General features: G+C 55.3%; 1 protein-coding gene across 1 annotated transcript in view; it reads left to right on the top strand.

The window, feature by feature from the left end:
* The first annotated feature begins 6,104 nt into the window (after positions 1-6,104).
* bet1l (Bet1 golgi vesicular membrane trafficking protein-like) overlaps positions 6,105-16,994 on the top strand; it is a 59,976-nt gene continuing 49,086 nt past the window's right edge. Inside the window, exon 1 of the mRNA XM_067994280.1 lies at positions 6,105-6,178. Coding sequence (XP_067850381.1) covers positions 6,160-6,178 — 19 coding nt within the window. The 5' untranslated portion in view covers positions 6,105-6,159. The remainder of the gene's footprint in view (positions 6,179-16,994) is intronic.

Here is a 16,994-nt window from a genome sequence, read left to right as displayed (position 1 = left end):
GCTGGCATCGACCTCCTCCAGCTCGCCCAGTACTCCAGCTGGCATCGACCTCCTCCAGCTCGCCCAGTACCGCAGCTGGCATCGACCTCCTCCAGCTCGTCCAGTACTCCAGCTGGCATCGACCTCCTCCAGCTCGCCCAATACTCCAGCTGGCATCAACCTCCTCCAGCCCGCCCAGTACCGCAGCTGGCATCAACCTCCTCCAGCCCGCCCAGTACCGCAGCTGGCATCGACCTCCTCCAGCCCGCCCAGTACCGCAGCTGGCATCAGCCTCCTCCAGCCCGACCAGTACCGCAGCTGGCATCAACCTCCTCCAGCCCGCCCAGGACCGCAGCTGGCATCAACCTCCTCCAGCTCGCCCAGTACTCCAGCTGGCATCGACCTCCTCCAGCTCGCCCAGTACTCCAGCTGGCATCAACCTCCTCCAGCTCGCCCAGTACCGCAGCTGGCATCAAACTCCTCCAGCTCGTCCAGTACTCCAGCTGGCATCGACCTCCTCCAGCTCGCCCAGCACCGCAGCTGGCATCGACCTCCTCCAGCTCGCCCAGTACCGCAGCTGGCATCGACTTCCTCCAGCTCGCCCAGTACCGCAGCTGGCATCGACCTCCGCCAGCTCGCCCAATACTCCAGCTGGCATCAACCTCCTCCAGCTCGCCCAGTACTCCAGCTGGCATCAACCTCCTCCAGCTCGCCCAGTACTCCAGCTGGCATCGACCTCCTCCAGCTCGCCCAGTACCGCAGCTGGCATCGACCTCCTCCAGCTCGCCCAGTACCGCAGCTGGCATTGACCTCCTCCAGCTCGCCCAGTACTCCAGCTGGCATCGACCTCCTCCAGCTCGCCCAGTACCGCAGCTGGCATCGACCTCCTCCAGCTCGCCCAGTACTCCAGCTGGCATCGACCTCCTCCAGCTCGCCCAGTACCGCAGCTGGCATCGACCTCCTCCAGCTCGTCCAGTACTCCAGCTGGCATCGACCTCCTCCAGCTCGCCCAATACTCCAGCTGGCATCAACCTCCTCCAGCCCGCCCAGTACCCGCAGCTGGCATCAACCTCCTCCAGCCCGCCCAGTACCGCAGCTGGCATCGACCTCCTCCAGCTCGCCCAGTACCGCAGCTGGCATCGACCTCCTCCAGCTCGCCCAGTACCGCAGCTGGCATCGACCTCCTCCAGCTCGCCCAGTACGCAGCTGGCATCGACCTCCTCCAGCTCATCCAGTACCGCAGCTGGCATCAACCTCCTCCAGCTCGCCCAGTACCGCAGCTGGCATCAAACTCCTCCAGCTCGCCCAGTACCGCAGCTGGCATCAACCTCCTCCAGCTCGCCCAGTACCGCAGCTGGCATCAACCTCCTCCAGCTCGTCCAGTACCGCAGCTGGCATCAACCTCCTCCAGCTCGTCCAGTACTCCAGCTGGCATCAAACTCCTCCGGCTCGCCCAGTACCGCAGCTGGCATCAGCCTCCTCCAGCCCGACCAGTACCGCAGCTGGCATCAACCTCCTCCAGCTCGCCCAGTACCGCAGCTGGCATCAGCCTCCTCCAGCCCGACCAGTACCGCAGCTGGCATCAACCTCCTCCAGCTCGTCCAGTACCGCAGCTGGCATCAAACTCCTCCAGCTCGCCCAGTACCGCAGCTGGCATCAGCCTCCTCCAGCCCGACCAGTACCGCAGCTGGCATCAACCTCCTCCAGCTCGCCCAGTACCGCAGCTGGCATCAACCTCCTCCAGCTCGCCCAGTACCGCAGCTGGCATCAACCTCCTCCAGCTCGCCCAGTACCGCAGCTGGCATCAACCTCCTCCAGCTCGCCCAGTACCGCAGCTGGCATCAACCTCCTCCAGCTCGTCCAGTACCACAGCTGGCATCGACCTCCTCCAGCTCGCCCAGTACCGCAGCTGGCATCGACCTCCTCCAGCTCGCCCAGTACCGCAGCTGGCATCGACCTCCTCCAGCTCGTCCAGTACTCCAGCTGGCATCAACCTCCTCCAGCTCGCCCAGTACTCCAGCTGGCATCAGCCTCCTCCAGCTCGCCCAGTACCGCAGCTGGCATCGACCTCCTCCAGCTCGTCCAGTACTCCAGCTGGCATCGACCTCCTCCAGCTCGCCCAGTACCGCAGCTGGCATCGACCTCCTCCAGCTCGCCCAGTACCGCAGCTGGCATCGACCTCCTCCAGCTCGCCCAGTACCGCAGCTGGCATCAGCCTCCTCCAGCTCGCCCAGTACCGCAGCTGGCATCAACCTCCTCCAGCTCGCCCAGTACTCCAGCTGGCATCAACCTCCTCCAGCCAGACCAGTACTCCAGCTGGCATCAACCTCCTCCAGCTCGCCCAGTACCGCAGCTGGCATCAACCTCCTCCAGCTCGCCCAGTACTCCAGCTGGCATCAACCTCCTCCAGCTCGCCCAGTACTCCAGCTGGCATCAGCCTCCTCCAGCTCGCCCAGTACCGCAGCTGGCATCAGCCTCCTCCAGCTCGTCCAGTACCGCAGCTGGCATCGACCTCCTCCAGCCAGACCAGTACCGCAGCTGGCATCAACCTCCTCCAGCCCGCCCAGTACCGCAGCTGGCATCAACCTCCTCCAGCTTGTCCAGTACTCCAGCTGGCATCGACCTCCTCCAGCTCGCCCAGTACTCCAGCTGGCATCAGCCTCCTCCAGCTCGCCCAGTACCGCAGCTGGCATCAACCTCCTCCAGCTCGCCCAGTACTCCAGCTGGCATCGACCTCCTCCAGCTCGCCCAGTACTCCAGCTGGCATCGACCTCCTCCAGCTCGCCCAGTACCGCAGCTGGCATCAACCTCCTCCAGCTCGTCCAGTACTCCAGCTGGCATCGACCTCCTCCAGCTCGCCCAGTACCGCAGCTGGCATCGACCTCCTCCAGCTCGTCCAGTACCGCAGCTGGCATCGACCTCCTCCAGCTCGCCCAGTACCGCAGCTGGCATCGACCTCCTCCAGCTCGCCCAGTACCGCAGCTGGCATCAGCCTCCTCCAGCTCGCCCAGTACTCCAGCTGGCATCAGCCTCCTCCAGCCCGCCCAGTACCGCAGCTGGCATCGACCTCCTCCAGCTCGCCCAGTACCGCAGCTGGCATCGACCTCCTCCAGCTCGCCCAGTACCGCAGCTGGCATCGACCTCCTCCAGCTCGCCCAGTACCGCAGCTGGCATCGACCTCCTCCAGCTCGCCCAGTACTCCAGCTGGCATCAACCTCCTCCAGCTTGTCCAGTACTCCAGCTCCCAATCCCTTGAAACCCCAGCAAGGACAATCGGAATTCGAAATCTCAAACCTGAATCATTTCTGCACATTCATTGATTATTGGAAGGTCTTCACGCTCCAGAATCAGAGTGTTTGAATTTTCTCTGTTCCTGAACATTGGCCCTGACATTGATCATCACCCTTGGACACGTTGAAATTCCAGTACTGTTGTGTTTGTGGACGATCACAGGTCCGTGGTCTGCGATGGAGAATAATCAAAATAAAATAAAACATCTTACTTTAAAACATGAAAGCAGCTTTAGGACCACAGAATGCGGCCGGTCTCCCCAACAGAAAGGAGCCGTCAATGTGACCTGGGCAATTTATGCCGATCAGCAACCTGCCTCGGGGTGATGTCGTCCTGCCTCAGTCCAACTCAATACCCAGACAATGCCCCCATTCTATGGCCATTCTCCCCCCCTCCCCATTCTATGGCCATTCTCCCCCCTCCTCCCCCATTCTATGGCCATTCTCCCCCCTCCCTCCCCATTCTATGGCCATTCTCCCCCCTCCCTCCCCCATTCTATGGCCATTCTCCTCCCCCCTCCCCATTCTATGGCCATTCTCCCCCCTCCCTCCCCCATTCTACGGCATTCTCCCCCCTCCCCCATTCTACGGCATTCTCCCCCCTCCCTCCCCCATTCTACGGCCATTCTCCGCCCCTCCCCCCATTCTACGGCATTCTCCCCCCTCCCCCATTCTATGGCCATTCTCCCCCCCTCCCCATTCTACGGCCATTCTCCCCCTCCCCCATTCTACGGCCATTCTCCCCCCTCCCCATTCTACGGCCATTCTCCCCCCTCCTCCCCCATTCTACGGCATTCTCCCCCCCTCCCCATTCTACGGCCATTCTCCCCCCTCCTCCCCCATTCTACGGCATTCTCCCCCCCTCCCCCATTCTATGGCCATTCTCCCCCTCCCCATTCTACGGCATTCTCCCCCCCTCCCCCATTCTATGGCCATTCTCCCCCTCCCCATTCTACGGCATTCTCCCCCCTCCCCCATTCTATGGCCATTCTCCCCCCTCCCCCATTCTACGGCATTCTCCCCCCTCCCCCATTCTACGGCCATTCTCCCCCCTCCCCCATTCTACGGCCATTCTCCCCCCTCCCCCATTCTACGGCCAGACTCCCCCCCCTCCCCATTCTACCGGCCAGACTCCCCCCTCCCCCCTCCCCATTCTATGACCATTCTCCCCCCTTCCCCATTCTACGGCCAGACTCCCCCCTCCCCCCTCCCCATTCTATGGCCATTCTCCCCCCTCCCCATTCTACGGCCATTCTCCCCCCTCCCCCATTCTACGGCCATTCTCCCCCCTCCCCCATTCTACGGCCATTCTCCCCCCCTCCTCCCCTCCATTCTACGGCCATTCTCCCCCCCCTCCTCCCCCATTCTACGGCATTCTCCCCCCTCCCCATCTCTACGGCCAGACTCCCCCCTCCCCCCTCCCCATTCTACGGCCCATTCTCCGCCCTCCCCCATTCTACCGGCCATTCTCCCCCCCTCCCTCCCCCATTCTATGGCCAGACTCCCCCCTCCCCCATTCTATGGCCATTCTCCCTCCTCCCCCATTCTACGGCCATTCTCCCCCCTCCCCATTCTACGCCATTCTCCCCCCTCCTCCCCCATTCTACGGCCATTCTCCCCCCTCCTCCCCCATTCTACGGCCATTCTCCTCCCCCTCCCTCCCCCCCCATCCTCCCCCATTCTACGGCCATTCTCCCCCCCTCCTCCCCCATTCTACGGCCATTCTCCCCCCTCCTCCTCCCCCTCCCCCTCCCCCATTCTACGGCCATTCTCCCCCCTCCCCCATTCTATGGCCATTCTCCCCCTCCCCCCCTCCCCCATTCTATGGCCATTCTCCCCTCCCCCCTCCCCCATTCTACGGCCATTCTCCCCCCTCCCCCATTCTATGGCCATTCTCCCCCTCCCCCCTCCCCCATTCTATGGCCATTCTCCACCCTCCCCCTCCCCCCTCCCCCTCCCCCATTCTACGGCCATTCTCCCCCCTCCACCCCCCATTCTATGCCATTCTCCCCCTCCCCCCTCCCCCATTCTATGGCCATTCTCCCCCCCTCCCCCCTCCCCCCAATCTACGGCCATTCTCCCCCCTTCCCCTCCCCCATTCTACGGCCATTCTCCCCCATTCTACGGCCAGACTCCCCCTCCCCATTTGATTGACAGGAGGCCCCGCCCATTTGATTGACAGGAGGCCCGCCCCATTTGATTGACAGGTGGCCCCGCCCCATTTGATTGACAGGTGGCCCCGCCCCATTTGATTGACAGGAGGCCCTGCCCCATTTGATTGACATGTGGCCCCGCCCCATTTGATTGACAGGAGGCCCTGCCCCATTTGATTGACAGGAGGCCCCGCCCCATTTGATTGACAGGAGGCCCCGCCCCATTTGATTGACAGGAGGCCCCGCCCCATTAGATTGACAGGAGGCCCCGCCCCATTTGATTGACAGGAGGCCCCGCCCCATTTGATTGACAGGAGGCCCCGCCCCATTTGATTGACAGGAGGCCCTGCCCCATTTGATTGACAGGTGGCCCCGCCCCATTTGATTGACAGGAGGCTCCGCCCCATTTGATTGACAGGAGGCCCCGCCCCCATTTGATTGACAGGAGGCCCCGCCCCATTTGATTGACAGGAGGCCCCGCCCCATTTGATTGACAGGAGGCCCCGCCCCCATTTGATTGACAGGAGGCCCCGCCCCATTTGATTGACAAGGAGGCTCCTCCCCATTTGATTGACACGAGGCCCCGCCCCATTTGATTGACAGGAGGCCCCGCCCCATTTGATTGACAGGAGGCACCGCCCCATTTGATTGACAGGAGGCCCCGCCCCCTCCGTGACGATGCTGCGCGCGGGTTCGGGTTTGGTTGCCGTTTACCCCAGAATCCACCGAGCGCGGACATGGCGGAAAGGAACCGAGGTGAGAGCGGCCGGGAATTAAATATACCCCGGGGATTGAGGCTGACACCCGGGGCCCGGCCTCAGGATACACCGGGGATTGAGGCCTGACACCCGGGGCCCGGCCTCAGGATACACCGGGGATTGAGGCCTGACACCCGGGGGCCCGGCCTCAGGATACACCGGGGATTGAGGCCTGACACCCGGGGCCCGGCCTCAGGATACACCGGGGATTGAGGCCTGACACCCGGGGCCCGGCCTCAGGATACACCGGGGATTGAGGCCTGACACCCGGGGCCCGGCCTCAGGATACACCGGGGATTGAGGCCTGACACCCGGGGCCCCGGCCTCAGGATACACCGGGGATTGAGGCCTGACACCCGGGGCCCGGCCTCAGGATACACCGGGGATTGAGGCCTGACACCCGGGGCCCGGCCTCAGGATACACCGGGGATTGAGGCCTGACACCCGGGGCCCGGCCTCAGGATACACCGGGGATTGAGGCCTGACACCCGGGGCCCGGCCTCAGGATACACCGGGGATTGAGGCCTGATACCCGGGGCCCCGGTGGGGGGGGGAGGCCGGGCCCCGGAGTCTGTCACCGAGGGAGATTTTATGGACTGATTTCCGTTCAGTGTCTCCACCCTGGGGCTGGGTGTGAATCTGAGCGGGGAGGCGGCGACCGTCAACAGGGGGGAAAATGGACAGAAACTGAGCACCAGGAGCACAAATCACTGAAGGGAGGGAGGGAGAGAGCGCGGGGCCCCGGGTCCCCTGTCCCTGATCCCGGGCCCTGTCCTGGTCCCCTGTCCCGGGCCCTGGCCCTGTCCCTGATCCCCCGGCCTGGTCCCCTGTCCCCTGCCCTATCCCGGGTCCCCTGATCCCCGGGCCCCTGGTCCCCTGGCCCCGGTCCTGTCCCTGGTCCCCTGCCCCTATCCCTGGTCCCCTATCCCGGGTCCCCTATCCCGGGGTCCCCTATCCCGGGTCCCCTATCCCTGGTCCCCTATCCCTGGTCCCCGGGCCCTGGTCCCCTGTCCCCTATCCTGGTCCCCTATCCCTGGTCCCCTGTCCCGGGCCCTGGTCCCCTGTCCCTATCCCTGGTCCCCTATCCCTGGTCCCCTGTCCCGGGCCCTGGTCCCTGCCCCTATCCCTGGTCCCCTATCCCTGGTCCCCTATCCCGGGTCCCCTATCCCGGGTCCCCTATCCCGGGTCCCCTATCCCTGGTCCCCTATCCCTGGTCCCCGGGCCCTGGTCCCCTGTCCCCTATCCCTGGTCCCCTATCCCTGGTCCCCTGTCCCGGGCCCTGGTCCCCTGCCCCTATCCCGGGTCCCCTATCCCTGATCCCCGGGCCCTGGTCCCCTGCCCCTATCCCGGGTCCCCTATCCCGGGTCCCGGGTCCCCTATCCCGGGTCCCCTATCCCGTGTCCCCTATCCCTGGTCCCCTATCCCTGGTCCCCCTGTCCCGGGCCCTGGTCCCCTGTCCCTGTCCCGGGCTTTATAACCAGAGGCGGGGAGGGGGGAGGGGATGGTGAACCTTCATATAAAACACTGGTTCAACCTCAGCTGGAGGATTGTGTCTTGTTCTGGGCCCCGCACTTCAGGGAAAGATGTGAAGACCTGAGGGAGGGTGCACAGGAGATTTATACAATCAGAGAATCATAGAATCATAGAATCATAGAAGTTTACAACATGGAAACAGGCCCTTCGGCCCAACATGTCCATGTCGCCCAGTTTATACCACTAAGCTAGTCCCAATTGCCTGCACTTGGCCCATATCCCTCTATACCCATCTTACCCATGTAACTGTCCAAATGCTTTTTAAAAGACAAAATTGTACCCGCCTCTACTACTGCCTCTGGCAGCTCGTTCCAGACACTCACCACCCTTTGAGTGAAAAAAATTTCCCCTCTGGACCCTTTTGTATCTCTCCCCCCTCACCTTAAATCTATGCCCCCTCGTTATAGACTCCCCTACCCTTTGGGAAAAGATTTTGACTATCCACCTTATCTATGCCCCTCATTATTTTATAGACTTCTATAAGATCACCCCTAAACCTCCTACTCTCCAGGGAAAAAAGTCCCAGTCTATCTAACCTCTCCACTATAAGTCAAACCATCAAGTCCCGGTAGCATCCTAGTAAATCTTTTCTGCACTCTTTCTAGTTTAATAATATCCTTTCTATAATAGGGTGACCAGAAACTGTACACAGTACTCCAAGTGTGGCCTCACCAATGCCCTGTACAACTTCAACAAGACATCCCAACTCCTGCATTCAATGTTCTGACCAATGAAACCAAGCATGCTGAATGCCTTCTTCACCACCCTATCCACCTGTGACTCCACTTTCAAGGAGCTATGAATCTGTACTCCTAGATCTCTTTGTTCTATAACTCTCCCCAACGCCCTACCATTAACGGAGTAGGTCCTGGCCCGATTCGATTTACCAAAATGCATCACCTCACATTTATCTAAATTAAACTCCATCTGCCATTCATCGGCCCACTGGCCCAATTTATCAAGATCCCGTTGCAATCCTAGATAACCTTCTTCACTGTCCACAATGCCACCAATCTTGGTGTCATCTGCAAACTTACTAACCATGCCTCCTAAATTCTCATCCAAATCATTAATATAAATAACAAATAACAGCGGACCCAGCACCGATCCCTGAGGCACACCACTGGTCACAGGCCTCCAATTTGAAAAACAACCCTCTACAACCACCCTCTGTCTTCTGTCGTCAATCCAATTTTGTATCCAATTGGCTACCTCACCTTGGATCCCGTGAGATTTAACCTTATGTAACAACCTACCATGCGGTACCTTGTCAAAGGCTTTGCTAAAGTCCATGTAGACCACGTCATTTACGAGAATGATTCCAGGGTTGAGGGACTTTAGTTAGTTGGATAGACTGGAGAAGCTGGGGTTGTTCTCCTTGGAACAGAGACGGTTGTGAGGAGATTTGATCGAGGTATTCAAAATCATGAAGGGTCGAGACAGAGTAGGTAGAGAGAAACTGTTCCCATTGGCAGAAGGATCAAGAACCAGAGGACACAGATTTAAGGTGATAAAAGAACCAAAGGTGACATGAGGAAAAACTTTTTTACACAGCGAGTGGTTAGGATCTGGAATGCACTGCCCGAGGGGGTGGTGGAGGGAGATTCAATCATGGCCTTCAAAAGGGAACTGGATAAATACTTGAAGGGAAAACATTTGCAGGGCTACAGGGAAAGAGCAGGGGGTGGGAGTGTGGGACCAATTGGATAGCTCTTCCAAAGAGCCGGCGCAGGCCGGATGGACCGAATGGCCTGCGCTGTGACCATTCTATGCTTCCAAGGATGAGGGACTTCAGTTATGTGGAGAAGCTGGGGTTGTTCTCCTTAGAGCAGAGAAGGTTAAGGGGAGATTTAATGGAGGTGTTCAAAATCATGAGGGGTTTTGACAGAGTAAATAAGGAGAGACTGTTTCCAGTGGCAGGAGGGTCGGTGACCAGAGGACACCTGGTCTCCTTATCTAATGAACAATATACTTGCCTTGGAGGCGGTGTAACGAAGGTTCACTAGGTTAATTACTGGGTTGAGAGGGATGTCCTATGAAGAGACGTTGAGTAGAATGGGCCTATACTCTCTGACCATAAGAGATAGGAGCAGGCGTAGGCCATTCGGCCCCTCGAGCCTGCTCCACCATTTAATGAGATCATGGCTGATCTGATTTTTACCTCAACTCCACTTTCCCGCCCTTTCCCTATATCCTTTGACTCCCTCGCTGATCAAAAATTTGTCTAACTCAGCCTTGAATGTATTCAATGACTCAGCCTCCACAGCTTTTTGGGGTAAAGAATTCCAAAGATTCACGACCCTCTGGGAGAAGAAATTCCTCCTCATTTCCATCTTAAACGGGCGACCCCTTATTCTGAGACTATGCCCCCTAGTTTTAGATTCCCCCATGAGGGGTAACATCCTCTCAGCATCTACCCTATCGAGTCCCCTCAGAATCTTGTATGTTTCAATAAGATCTCCTCTCATTCTTCTAAACTCCAATGAGTGTAGACCCGACCTGTTCAATCTTTCCTCATAAGACAACCCTTCCATAACCGGAATCAACCGAGTGAACCTTCTCTGAACTGCCTCCAATGCAAGTATGTCCTTCCTTAAATAAGGGCACCTGAACTGTACGCAGTACTCCAGGTGTGGTCTCACCAGCACCCTGTACAGTTGTAGCATGACTTCCCTGCTTTTATACTCCATCCCCCTAGAAATAAAGGCCAATATTCCGTTTGCCTTCCGGATTACCTGCTGCATCTGTATGTTGACTTTTTGTGTTTCATGTACGAGGACACCCAGATCCCTCTGTACCGCAGCATTTTGTAATATTTCTCCATTCAAATAATATTTTGCTTTTTTATTTTTCCTCCCAAAGTGGACGACTTCACATTTTCCCACATTATATTCCATCTGACAAATTTTTGCCCATTCGCTTAACCTGTCAATATCCCTTTGCAGACACTTTGTGTCCTCATCTCAACTTGCTTTTCCACCTATCTTTGTATCATCAGCAAATTTGGCCACAAGACACTCTGTTCCTTCATCCAAGTCATTGATATATATTGTAAATAGTTGAGGCCCCAGCACTGAGCCCTGCGGCACCCCACTAGTTACAGATTGCCATTTTGAAAATGACCCTTTTATCCCGACTCTTTGTTTTCTGTTAGTTAGCCAATCCTCTATCCATGCCAGTATATTACCCCCAACACCATGAGCTCTTATCTTGTGCAGTAATCTTTTATGTGGCACCTTATCGAATGCCTTTTGGAAATCCAAATATACTGCATCCATTGGTTCCCCTTTATCCACCCTGCCCGTTACTTCCTCAAAGAACTCTAATAAATTTGTCAGACATGATTTCCCCTTCATAAAACCATGTTGACTCTCCTTGATTGTATTATGAGTCTCCACATGTCCTGCTACTACTTCCTTAATAATGGATTCCAGCATTTTCCCAATGACAGATGTTAGGCTAACTGGTCTATAGTTACCTGCTTTCTGTCTCACTCCCTTCTTGAATAAGGGTGTTACGTTTGTGGTTTTCCAATCCGCTGGGACCTTTCCAGAATCGAGTGAATTCTGGAAGATTCCAACCAATGCATCCACTATCTCTGTAGCCACTTCCTTTAAGACCCTCGGATGCAAGTCATCAGGTCCAGGGGACTTGTCAGCCTTTAGACCCATTAGTTTACTGAGTACTTTTTCTCTAGTGATAATGATTGTTTTTAGTTCCTCCCTCCCCTTTGCCCCTTGATTTTCTACTATTATTGGTATATTATTAGTGTCTTCTACTGTGAAGACAGATACAAAATATCTGTTCAATTCCTCTGCCATTTCCTTGTTTTCCATTATTATTCCCCCAGTCTCATCCTCTAAGGGACCAATGTTTACTTTAGCTACCCTCTTCCTTTTTATATACTTGTAGAAGCTTTTACTCTCAGTTTTTATATTTCTTGCTAGTTTACTCTCAATTTATTTTCTCCCTCTTTATTATTCTTTTAATCATCCTTTGCTGGTTTTTAAAGTTTTCCCAATCTTCGGGCTTACCAGTAATCTTTGCCATGTTGTATGCTTTTTCTTTTAACCTAATACCATCCTTGACTTCCTTAGTTAGCCATGGTTGGTTCACCCTTTTTGTGGAGTCTTTCCTCCTCACAGGGATATATTTTTGTTGCGAGTCATAAAATATCTTTTTAAATGTTTGCCACTGCTTATCCACCATCATCCCATCTAATCTGTTTACCCAGCCCACTTTAGACAATTCCACCCTCATTCCTTTATAATTGCCCTTATTTAAGTTTAATACAGTAGTTTCAGACCAAGATCCTCGCTCTCAAACTGGATGTGAAATTCTATCATGTTATGATCACTGCTTCCCAAGGGATCCTTTACTTTGAGATCATTAATTAATCCTGTTTCGTTGCCCATTACCAGATCCAAAATGGCCTGTTCCCTGGTTGGTTCCCCGACCTAAGAAACAGTCCCTAATACACTCGATGAACTCCTCCTCAAGGCTATTTTTGCTAATTTGATTTGTCCAATCTATGTGAAAGTTAAAATCGCCCATGATTATTGCATTACCGTTTTTACAAGCCCCCCTTATTTCCTGATTAATATTTTGCCCTACAGTGTAGCTACTGTTAGGGGGGCCTATATACTACTCCCACCAGTGATTTCTTTCCCTTGCTATTTCTTACCTCCACCCAAATTGATTCGACATCTTGATCTTCTGAGCCGAGATCATTCCTCACTATTATACCAATTTCATCCTTTATTAACAGAGCTCCCCCACCACCTTTACCTTTTTTCCTATCCTTCCTAAATGTTAAATAACCCTGAATATTTAGCTCCCAACCTTGATCACTTTTCAACCACGTCTCTGTAATGGCCACGAGATCAAACCCATTTGTTTCTATTTGTGCCGTCAATTCATCGATCTTATTACGAATGCTGCGTGCATTCAGATAAAGAACCTTTAATTTTGTCTTTTTACCATTCTTTCCTACCCCGGCCCCATTTGCTGGTGGACTGTTATGTTTGTACGCTCTGTCCCTTCCTGACACACTCTGTTTATCATTACCCCCATCACTTTCCTGTACTACTTCCTTGTCTTTTCTCTTTATCAATCTAAACTTCGTCCCACCTGAGCCCTCCCCCCCTCTATTTAGTTTAAAGCCTTCTCTACTGCCCTAGTTATTCGGTTTGCCAGAACTCTGGTCCCAGCACGGTTCAGGTGAAGCCCATCCCAGCGGAACAGCTCCCTCTTTCCCCAGTACTGGTGCCAGTGCCCCGTGAATCGAAACCCACTTCTCTCACACCAATCTTTGAGCCACGCATTCATCTCTCTGATCTGATTTACTCTGTGCCAATTTGCTCGTGGCTCAGGTAATAATCTGGAGATTATGACCTTTGTGGTTCTGCTTTTTAATTTAGTCCCTAGCTGCTCAAACTCCCTCAGCAGAACCTCTTTCTTAGTCCTACCTATGTCGTTGGTACCTACGTGGACCACGACAACTGGATCCTCCCCCTCCCACTCCAAGTTTCTCTCCAGCCCTGAGGAGATGTCCTTAACCCTGGCACCGGGTAGGCAACACAGCCTTCGGGACTCTCGCTGTTGGCTGCAGAGAACAGTGTCTACCCCCCTAACTATACTGTCGCCTACTACAACCACATTCCTGTTTACTCCCCCCACTTGAATGGCCCCCTGAACCACGGTGCTGTGGCCAGTTTGCTCATCCTCCCTGCAGTCCCTGCACTCGTCCACAAGAGCTGCAAAAGCCACATATCTATTGGACAAGTGCAGAGGCTGAGGCTCCTGCAATGCTCCCTCCTGGATCCCCGTACCTGCCTCACTCGCAGTCACACCCTCCTGTCCCTGACCACGTGCCAATTCTACAGTATTTAGTCTAAGGGGCGTGACTGCCTCCTGGATCAAAGTGTCCAGGTAACTTTCTCCCTCCCTGATGCCTCGCAATGTCTGCAGCTCAGACTCCAGCTCCTCAACTCGGAGCCGGAGTTCCTCGAGCCGCAGACACTCACCGCAGATGTAGTCGCCCCGGACAAAACTGTCCAGTAGCTCCCACATATTGCAGCTGTAACACATCTCCTGCCCTGTCATAACTTTTATTTAATTCATTACTACAATGCCAATCAAATTATTTTTCGGTTGAACCAAGTACGGGCCTTGTTTAGTTTATTAAACTGTTTATTTTTTTAAAATTAGTCTTTTGCTCTAAAGTTACTGAGCCCACAATCCTAAGAAAGAAGAAAACAGAAGAGATTCTCCCCACCAACCACCGACCTGCCTTACCTGTGACGTCGCACTGCAGTTTGGTTTTATTGTTGCTGTGACCCGCCCTCGGCCCGCCCCTCTCCGCCCTCGGCCCGCCCCTCTCCGCCCTCGGCCCGCCCCTCTCCGCCCTCGGCCCGCCCCTCTCCGCCCTCGGCCCGCCCCTCTCCGCCCTCGGCCCGCCGCCCTCGGCCCGCCCCTCTCCGCCCTCGGCCCGCCCCTCTCCGCCCTCGGCCCGCCCCTCTCCGCCCTCGGCCCGCCGCCCTCGGCCCGCCCCTCTCCGCCCTCGGCCCGCCCCTCTCCGCCCTCGGCCCGCCCCTCTCCGCCCTCGGCCCGCCCCTCTCCGCCCTCGGCCCGCCCCTCTCCGCCCTCGGCCCGCCCCTCTCCGCCCTCGGCCCGCCCCTCTCCGCCCTCGGCCCGCCCCTCTCCGCCCTCGGCCCGCCCCTCTCCGCCCTCGGCCCGCCCCTCTCCGCCCTCGGCCCGCCCCTCTCCGCCCTCGGCCCGCCCCTCTCCGCCCTCGGCCCGCCCCTCTCCGCCCTCGGCCCGCCCCTCTCCGCCCTCGGCCCGCCCCTCTCCGCCCTCGGCCCGCCCCTCTCCGCCCTCGGCCCGCCCCTCTCCGCCCTCGGCCCGCCCCTCTCCGCCCTCGGCCCGCCCCTCTCCGCCCTCGGCCCGCCCCTCTCCGCCCTCGGCCCGCCCCTCTCTGCTGTCTGAACAAATGCACCTCACCCCGTTACTGCAACGAATCCCCTCACTCACCAAATTCCCAATTACAGACTCTGTCGAAACCGGATTCGATAGCTGCTACTCCGTGCACCCTCACTCTCGAGTTTACAAGAATGAGAGGATGTACTTGCCATAGAGGGAGTGCAGTGAAGGTTCACCAGACTGATTCCTGGGATGGCAGGACTGTTGTATGAGGAGAGATTGGGTCGACTAGGCCTGTATCAGATGTGATCGCTTTGGAGAGGGTGCAGAGGAGATTCACCAGGATGTTACCAGGGCTGGAGCGCTTCAGCTATGAAGAGAGACTGGGAAGATTGGGTTTGTTTTCCTTGGAGCAGAGGAGGCTGAGGGGGGACATGATTGAGGTGTACAAAATTATGAGGGGCACAGATAGGATGGATACTAAGGAGCTTTTTCCCTTCGTTGAGGGTTCTATAACAAGGGGGCATAGATTCAAGGTAAAAGGCGGGAGGTTTAGAGGGGATTTGAGAAAGAACTTTTTCACCCAGAGGGTGGTTGGAGTCTGGAACTCACTGCCTGAAAGGGTTGTGGAGGCAGGAACCCTCACAACATTCAAGAAGCATTTGGATGAGCACTTGAAATGCCATAGCATACAAGGCAACGGGCCAAATGCTGGAATATGGGATTAGAGTAGACAGGGCTGATGGCCGGCGCGGACACGATGGGCCGAAGGGCCTCTATCCGTGCTGTATAACTCTATGACTCTATGTATTTACTCGAGTTTAGAAGAATGAGAGGGGATCTCATTGAAACATATAAAATTCTGACAGGGCGAGACAGACTGGATGCAGGGAGGATGTTTCCCCTGGCTGGGGGGTCCAGAACGAGGGGTCACAGTCTCAGGATACGGGGTAGGACATTTAGGACTGAGATGAGGAGAAATTTCTTCACTCAGAGGGTGGTGAACCCGTGGAATTCTCTACTACAGAAGGCTGTGGAGGCCAAGTCACTGAATATATTTAAGAAGGAGCTCGATAGATTTCTAGACACAAAAGGCATCAAAGGGGTATGGGGAGAGAGCGGGAATATGGTATTGAGATCGAGGATCAGCCATGATCATATTGAATGGCAGAGCAGGCTCGAAGGGCCGAATGGCCTACTCCTGCTCCTATTTTCTATGTTTCTATGTGGTCTCATTGAAACATAAAAGATTCTGAGGGGGCTTGACAGGGTAGATGCTGAGAGGCTGTTTCCCCTGGCTGGAGAGTCTAGAACTGGGGGGCATAGTCTCAAGATATGGGGTTGGCCATTCAAGACAGAGATGAGGAGGAATTTCTTCATTCAGAGGGTTGTAAATCTTTGGAATTGTCTACTCCAGAGGGCTGTGGATGCTGAGTCCTTGAGTATATTCAAGATGTGGAGATGCCGGTGATGGACTGGGGTTGACAATTGTAAACAATTTTACAACACCAAGTTATAGTCCAGCAATTTTATTTTAAATTCACAAGCTTTCGGAGGCTACCTCCTTCCTCAGGTGAACGATGTGGAAATGAAGTCCTCGAAATGAAGTCGCATTTATAATTCACAGAACAATGCTTGGTGATAACAGACAGTTTTTTCAACTGCCCGTTGCCAAGGCAATCAGTGTGCAGACAGACAGGTGTTACCTACAAGGTCTCAGAATATACAAATCACCAAAAAAAAAACAAACAAAAAAAAAACAGAGACAGAGAGGTAGAAACATAGAAAAGACTGCAACTGACCCGTTATATTAAAAACAGATAACATTTGTTCGCTGGTGGGGTAACGTGTAGCGTGACATGAACCCAAGATCCCGGTTGAGGCCGTCCTCATGGGTGCGGAACTTGGCTATCAATTTCTGCTCGACGATTTTGCGTTGTCGTGTGTCTCGAAGGCCGCCTTGGAGTACGCTTACCCGAAGGACATTCAGCCACCGACCTTCGGGTAAGCGTACTCCAAGGCGGCCTTCGAGACACACGACAACGCAAAATCGTCGAGCAGAAATTGATAGCCAAGTTCCGCACCCATGAGGACGGCCTCAACCGGGATCTTGGGTTCATGTCACGCTACACGTTACCCCACCAGCGAACAAATGTTATCTGTTTTTAATATAACGGGTCAGTTGCTGTCTTTTCTATGTTTCTACCTCTCTATCTCTGTTTTTTTTTGTTTGTTGTTTTTTTTGGTGATTTGTATATTCTGAGACCTTGCAGGTAACACCTGTCTGCACACTGATTGCCTTGGCAACGGGCAGTTGAAAAAACTGTCTGTTATCACCAAGCATTGTTCTGTGAATTATA

Source organism: Heptranchias perlo, chromosome 12 (genome assembly GCF_035084215.1).
Source record: "Heptranchias perlo isolate sHepPer1 chromosome 12, sHepPer1.hap1, whole genome shotgun sequence".
NCBI classification, from domain to species: domain Eukaryota; kingdom Metazoa; phylum Chordata; class Chondrichthyes; order Hexanchiformes; family Hexanchidae; genus Heptranchias; species Heptranchias perlo.
Note: the sequence above shows the minus strand (reverse complement) of the source record. Positions and strands in the feature narration are given on the sequence as shown.